Genomic DNA, 8,072 nt, shown 5'->3' with positions numbered 1-8,072 from the left:
CGAATCATTCATGAGCATAGTTAACAAAGGCACAAACAATTACTCTCCACCCCTGGTCTCACATCTCTTCGTAAAATAATCATCTTAGTGTTATAACTGATGTGTATCTATCTAAATGCTTTTATGTAATCCTTGTATGGTTATTTTTGGGAGATGTTGTTTTTCCAGCTGTCCCTGAATTGTGCAACTTAGGTAATTGTTTTTCGAAGTGGAGTACACCAAAATTCCATTTTGAGACTTTGGTTTTAGGTTGTGTTAGGCACTGCGGTGATTATTAGAATCTCATTTGCCCCATCCGCTTTTACCTACTTTAGTGTTTGTGTGGTCTGATTTTGAAGTTTATTGTTTTTTGAAGTATGTCACATGGCAGTTTTATATTAAGAGATGACATTTTTATATTTAAAGAGATGACACTTTTGTACTAAGAGATGGCATTTTTTATCATTAAGAGATGGCAATATTTAATTGAGAGATAACAATTTTATATTTAGAGATGGCATATTTATATTTTAAAGAGATGGCAGTTTTGTATTAAGAGATGGCATATTTTATTATTAAGAGATAGCATTTGTATATTTTTAAGAGATGGCAGTTTTGTATTAAGAGATGGCATATTTTATTATTAAGAGATGTCATTTGAAATTATTAAGAGACTGCATTTTTTATTTTTAAGAGATGGCATTTTTGTAATTAAGAGATTGCATTTTCAATTAAGAGATGGAATTTTTTATTTAAAGAGGTGGCATATTTTATTACTATGATTTGTCAATTTTTAATTAAGATATGGCATTTGAAATTATTAAGAGATGATATTTTTAATTTTTAAGACATGGCATTTTTAAATTAATAGATGACATTTTTTAATTAATAGATGGAATTTTTTATTTAAATTCGGCACTTTCAACGACAGCGAATGCGCCCGGGCACGACCGCGGACACTAACTGGTCAAGCCTCAAATTTGCCTTCTCATAACTGGACACCTCAATTATCATATCTCAAATTCATACAAACTCATGCAACTACGTCGATGCATTACACACATCGTCCGGCTACTCCATCATTACTAACATGTCACCCAGGTCACCCGACTACCAAAATTTGGCATGTTTGGCTATGGTGGAGATCATCCACGGCTGTACTTGCCCTTCCTGGCGTCCTTGTTGTATTTCTCGCGGAACTACCGGTCGAAGATGTGGTAGGAATCGAGCCGGATCTGCTCCTTGCCGGAGCTGTCCTTGCCGTCGCTGTCCTCCTTCTCCTCCTTAAGTGGTAGTCTGGCAATGACACGGACCGCCTGATTCTGCTTTCGGGCGAGGGCGAGCGTGTTCCTCCACTGTCGTTTCTTCACAATGCGAGCGTGGATGGCGTCCTTCTCTAGGCCGCCTGCGCCGCCGCATCAACCGCCATTTCCGCCGCGAAACGGGCCTCCGCGGCCCTTATCCTCTCCTTCCCACGGCGGGCTGCCCGTTCCTGGTGGGACTCATAGTCCGCCCGACCGGTGATGGGGAAGGAGAGATTTTCCGTTTGCCGGGACCATGATGATCCAGCCCAAGAGGACCTGAGTGCCCGTTGAGCTAACGTTATAGAGTCACGTGGACAGATCCTTCCGTCGGCTGGGCTTGTCCTCCCGGGAGCAGCGGAGTGCAATGCGGACCGCCATTGCCTCCTACAACCCGCACGGGATGACACCCCAGTTGACGTATCCGGACTAGTCGGAGTCAGATCCGATGCCCACCATGCCGGAGATGGCCGAAAATCGCCAGAGGTGAGCTCCGGTGGCGGAGGGAGTGGAGGGGAGAGGAGTGTGAAGTCCCTAGGGTTTGGTCCGTCGAGCGGACGGGGATGAATATATGTGGGGTCAGGTGGGCCAGGCGCGCCCGGGCACCCCCCATATCCGCCCCATATTTGCGCTGGATATGTGGGGTGCCGGTTAGCCCGGACTTTTGAGGCCCGTTTGAGGCGTCCGTCTGAGTCAAAATTTCATGACCGGTCAGTGACCGGGTGGGCCGTCCATACGTTTGAGGAGGGTTTGGGACGCCCGGCTGTAGATGCTCTTACAAAAACTGACTGGGCAATGCCTATTTCAACGACATGAGAAAATTACGAGTCCCCCTAGCCCCACTCCACCCAAGAAAGGCAAGAAAGCTTTATCGTACTGTCGTTCCGAGGTTCTTGGCAGTCAGCTCCTCCACACCTTGACCTTCCCTACCCTACCTCACTCGAGGTTGACAGGGAAATGGCCTCGCCGTTGATGACAATCCCTGACCACCTGCAAGCAAAGACATTCATCCAACTACTTGCCCTCCCCACCTCACTTGAGGTTGGTAGGGAAATGGTCTCATCGTTGATGGCAATCCCAGACCACCTCCAAGCAAAGATATTCGTCTGACTACTCGCCATCCCCACCTCACTCGAGGCCAGCATGGAAATGGCCTCGTCGCTAATGGCAACCTCCAGACCACCTCCAACCAAAGATCTTTGTCCGGGTATTCGCCGCCCCCAATGTCACTCAAGGTCAATCAACTTAGAGTAGATGCCCGTTTGAGTTTTGTTACAAGACATATTTACCTTTATGAAAGACAAACAAGTTCATTATATATGATGGACAAATATTTTGACTAGGCGAAACTTATTTCATCTATATACAAAGTAAAGAAAAAATATCTATCATACACTCAACTATGTTTACAAAGCACAGCCGGACTTGCCAATACAAAACTGAATCTATTTTTTTGAGCTCATACAAATCTGAATCTAAATGCTCTCCAAATTGGCACTCTAGCAGTTTGAACAAAACAAAAAATGGCATGAAGGACGGCCCCGTATGGGCCCAGAGATGGCCCGCTACGCATTCTTGCCGTTCTAAGACCCAGAGATCCAGATGGCAGCACAAAAAATCGCTCAACTGAACTCCAGCAGCACACAACACTCCCGATCCCATCTGGTCTAGCCGTCGTCGTCGTCGAGGGTTTCCGGCGGCCGGCTCCCCCGCCGGCCGGCTCTCCCCTCGCCCGGCCTCCTCTTCCCAATGGAGACCAGCCAGAAAACTTTGCCGGACATCCCCGGCGACCTCTTGGAGAAGATATTCCTCTGGCTGCCCACCCCAGAAGACCTCGCCCACACCTCCGCCGTCTGCGTCACGTTCCGCGGAGTCGTCACCGACGGCTCCTTCCTCCGCAGCTTCCGCCGCCTCCATGCACCACTAGTCCTCGGCTTCTTCGCGCATAGCCAGTTCCATCCCGCTCCGCCGCCTCACCCCTCCGCGCCTGCCGCCCGTGCGCTCGCCCTAGCCGCTGACTTCAGCTTCTCCTTCCTCCCCTCCTACTGCAGATGGGGCGTCCGCGACAGCCGCGACGGCCGCGTCCTTCTCGCTCGCAAGCCCGAAAAGGACGAGGAGCCCCCGATCTTCACCGAGCTCGTGGTGTGCGACCCCTTGCACCGGAGGTACATCCTGCTCCCCCCAGTGCCCGAAGATCTAGTGGCATCGGTGGAGAACTCGGTCAACAATTTTTTCGGGCGCTTTTGTGTGCCCTTCCTCATTTCACCCAACAAGGCTGAAGAGACTGACTTCAGAGTGATCTGGATGGCACGTTGTGGAATTAATCTGGCCGTCCTCGTCTTCTCTTCTAGCACCGGGGAATGGCGTGCCGCCTCATCGTCCCAGGACTGGAGGGATATAGTCGTTGTCAGTGACCCTTTCTGTTTTCTGAGGCCTCATTTCGCAGGTGGCTGCATCTACTGGGACTCGCCGTTAAACCAGAACAAGTTGCTCGTGCTTGACACTAAGACTATGGAGTTCTCCATTGCAGATTTCCCACCTGGAGAATGGGACGAAAAATTAGCTATTGTCGATGCAGGGGAAGGCAGGTTTGGAATGTTTGGCATCCATGATGGAGATGAAGGTGGTGAATCTGTTCTTAGTTATATGGTTGGGCAAAACGAAGGTGAGAGTTCTGGCCAGCTGAAGAAAGTCTCACTAGGTTATGGGCATCAGTATTATTTCACAGACTATGCAACACAGAATTACTTGATCCTATTAAGGGCTGAAGCTAGCCCGTACGAAGTCTTATCACGGACCCCATCAAAGATAGAATTTTTTTCACTGGATGTCAAGACAGCGCAGCTTGAGAGGATGTTTATTGAACCTTCCAAGTTTGGTTGTTCTCGAGCGCACATATATACCAACTTCCCGCCATCATTATTGTCTTCACCAACAATATGAACTGGTAAGCTTTCTATTGCATCCTAGTTATATTATATCATTCCCTTCATGGTTATCTCCCAGCTTGTTCATTACTGCAGTTGATTGTTTGTCTAGTGGTTATTTATATTGTACTTGTGGAGAAGCTAATCAAGCACCGGTACCTAATTGTGATTCGTTGTTGTGTTTGTTTGTTCAAATTGCTGTGTTTTTTAGAAGTAAATTGTTATGTTTTCAGAGACTCAGACAAGAGAAAAGATCTTTGGCATAGCTTACGCATCCACTATAACATTAATTAGGCCTTATGAAATCAACAATTATTTTCGAGGAATATTGTGTGGTCAAGGTGTAGAAGGATTGATAGTTGCAGTTTACCTTTCAACTGTTTCACTCACCTCACGAAAATGCATGCCATTCAAGCACATCTCATCTTGTTGCCTTTTTTATAAATAGAAGAAGTGTTCATGTGCACATCTATGATATTATCTTTGATACTGTTTCGTTATAAATATGCTTAACTGCTATGGTCTGTATGGCAGCTTGATTCGAATCCGCCTCACAACATCCGTTATAGGTGGGGCACTGTTTCTTTTTCTTCCTTTTAGATAATAGTTTGAACATTTCACCTGCGTATTTCGGAGTCTTCCCTGCATATGCATGCCAAATATGTAAACATTAATCTCTATGTCGTGTGGCGGTTCACATGCCAAAAAATTGCTGCAGCCGTCAAATATGGGGCCTCCCCACGAACTTTCCAGTAATGTCTCCTTGTCTTCTCCCATCTCCATGAGAATTTCCGTGTCCGCCTTATCTCCCCAGTATCCACGCCAGCAACCACAGCTAGCAATAACTCCAGCAACAATTGTCTCATGGTGCCGCCACGGCAACTACGATAACAAGGACTATGACACAAGGCGGAAAAGAAAACAAGGAAAAGCAGAATGACAATGATTGGTCCGATTGAGCCCGGGCCGCCGACGCCCCGGCCTGACACGGTGGAGACAAGTCAGGCGAGACGAGCCAGAGACGATGCGGCTGACTGCGAGCCGCGAGCCAGGAAGAAACTAGCGGTGGGGTGGGAGGTGATGCCGGTACTTGTGATTGAGTTTAGACTCCCCCCCCCCTTCCCACCAGCTCCAGCAGGATTTAGAGAGATGGCCGGGGCAGTGAAGCGGCACAGCAACGGCGCTGGCCAAGGGTTGAGAAATGACAAAATTGATTCTCCATGGCCCACCTCACAAACTTACACCAAATCTAACCCTTTCTCTGAACGCCAACCTCTCTGGCGTTGAATTTTCCTGCGCCACATACCTCAGGTTTGGAAAAAAAAATACCGTTTTCACGATCAAAACAAAGGTTCCGGCGTCAACGTCATGGAGCTTTTAGAACTCAATGATATAGTCCATTGCATTGACCCCCATCATGAGCTCAGCGCCATGGATTGTAATGTTGACCTCTAATAGCTCGACACCATTGTTTGTGGCGTTGACCATGGAATGTTTGTTTTGGCAGCGAAAACGCTTTGTAATTTCCAACGACGAGGTCCGCCACTCCTCCCCCCTAACGACTCCATATGCCGTAACTGGTTTGGGCATTGTTAAACTAAAACAAACAAAATTTAGGCTGCCCAAGTTTTTCTTTGTTTCGCAGTTCATGTAGACTAAGTTGTTTACCTCCAAGTCTCCGTAAAAGCCGACTAGGTTGTAGAAGGCCTAAAGTAACAAAAAGGTAGCTGGGGAAAGCTCCAGCTAAGTTCTTCATCCCAAGGTGTGATGCAAAACAAAATAACACAAAAGGCAGGCTCGACAAAAGGAAAATACGCAAGACAGACTTCAGTGTGCTACAAACAACAATTTTCCTAAAATAATTGCTAGCAGATGACACAATGAGATAACAAAACGGCATTCGTTTTAATAGAAGGTTGCAAGAACGAGCAGCCTGATCTTGACATCAGATCAGCCCTTCACACAACTTTTTGCCAGCCTTTCTTGAAGCACCTGAAATTAGATGTAGCAAAAACCAAGTTCATCTAAAACAGCCTTAAACTGAAGAAAAGGATGAAATCTGAATAATGCTATATGAACACAAGCATGTAGAACACAAGGATGTAATTTAGAACTCCTCTGAAAATACAATATGTTCTTTTTAAATTTGAATCAAGGAATAACAAGTATAAACTTAGTCACTTACATGAAACAAATATACGTAGAGAGGCAAAGATAAAGAATGCAAAGCCAACAAAATAAATATTTAATACTTCTGGACAGAGAGAAGTCTTTTCTGATTCCTCTAGCCTCTCCCTATGGGGCAGGGTCTATTGATATCCATCATCAAATGTGGTGCCAAAAAACTGGTTAACGAGAAAAATGATAAGAACTGAATAAAGATAATAAAACACATCCAATCCTGATGAAGAATGAAAAGAAGAATTAATGGTGACTGAAGAATTCCTAGAATGAAAACTAACTGAAGGACTGAACATTCATACTCAATCTCAGCTGCGAGATAATGCTAGATGATAAGTACTATAAATAAAGTGTGGTCGCCTACAAATAGCTGTCAATTTTGCAGGATAGACTGAGGAACAAAGGCTGATGAAATATTAATAAAATGAAAGACGAACGAGGCAAAAAGACTGAGGAATGTGTTGCACGGTGTATTACGGCTGACCACAACATGTACCAATGATGTTTTCAAGTGATTTGATAGAGATGCGAAGAGGGACTGACTCTTGACATCCTTGTTAGAGTCTTCGTAGCCGACTCGGCATGCCTGCATGGCATTTGTCAAGAAATAAATAAATAATGGACATGTATAGTCAATGTCAGCTACTACTGTTCTTTGCCTTGATATTCTATAACTGAAAGTCTAAGCACCCATAGATAAGTTAACTATTTAGGCTGATACTGGATCCTAAGGTAAATAGATGAGCAAGCTCAGTTAGATACTTGCTAGTAAAGACCTGAAAGATAGATAGACAGAAAGGATGTCAGAGAAACAAATGAAAAATACCATCAATAGAAGACTGAAAGACCTCCTTCCTAGGAAAAATTAAAAATAAAGAAGTAAAATATAATGAAATTGAAGATTAAAATACTATAGGACTGAACATTGAACAAGAACTAACTTATAATAGAACCTGCAGGGTGTAGGCTTCGATGGTGTTAGGACTGAGCGATGCATACTAAAAGAACACCGAACATTCACAAAAATGATGACCGAAGAACCAAGAAGAATGAGGAGCTGGAAAGGTACAGTAAAGAATGCATAAGCCTTGAAGTAGAAAGCAAAAAAAAATGAAGGATTTAATTAAAGAATCAAAACCTTATAGTTTAGTTTGGTCATGGACAAAACCGGTAGTTTAGATACGTCCTAGGAAAGCTGAAGTGGAAAGGAATGAAAACCTGAACATGACAGAGAACTAACAATGACTAAACATTCACTGAAGTAAGTTGTAATTGGTTACTTTTACTCAAACTGAAAAAAATGATTGTAGCTCACAAACTGAAGAATGAACAAACTTATTAGAGCCTTATATCAAACTGACTGAACGGAAGATTGAACGCACACCCCTTATCTCCGAGTGATAACCAGAATAGGTAAGACTAAACAAATACTCCCTCTGTCCAGGATTACTTGTCGCAAAAATGGATACGAATTACTTGTCACGGAAAGGATATAATGGTAAAAATATGTCTAGATACATCCATTTCCGCGTCAAGTAATTCGGGACGGAGGGAGTACTGAGAATGACATAGGCAAAAGAGGCAAAAAAATTATTAAAGCCTTCTCTACCATTGAATTCGGCCTTCGGGGTCAACCCAGCGGCTTCTATGAGGAAGGCGGCTAGGGCCACTGAAGGGGGAAAAT

At 44.6% G+C, this 8,072-nt stretch overlaps 1 protein-coding gene across 1 annotated transcript in view; it reads left to right on the top strand.

Annotated features, from left to right (window-relative positions):
- Positions 1-2,912: 2,912 nt before the first annotated feature.
- LOC123146839 (uncharacterized) overlaps positions 2,913-8,072 on the top strand; it is a 10,150-nt gene continuing 4,990 nt past the window's right edge. Inside the window, exon 1 of the mRNA XM_044566114.1 lies at positions 2,913-4,227. Within this exon, the coding sequence (XP_044422049.1) occupies positions 3,030-4,223 (1,194 nt within the window). The 5' untranslated portion in view covers positions 2,913-3,029 and the 3' untranslated portion in view covers positions 4,224-4,227. The remainder of the gene's footprint in view (positions 4,228-8,072) is intronic.

The sequence above is a fragment of the Triticum aestivum genome, chromosome 7A, assembly GCF_018294505.1.
Source record: "Triticum aestivum cultivar Chinese Spring chromosome 7A, IWGSC CS RefSeq v2.1, whole genome shotgun sequence".
Lineage (NCBI taxonomy): Eukaryota > Viridiplantae > Streptophyta > Magnoliopsida > Poales > Poaceae > Triticum > Triticum aestivum.
The sequence above is the reverse complement of the archived record's forward strand: the minus strand, read 5'-3'. Positions and strand labels throughout refer to the sequence as shown.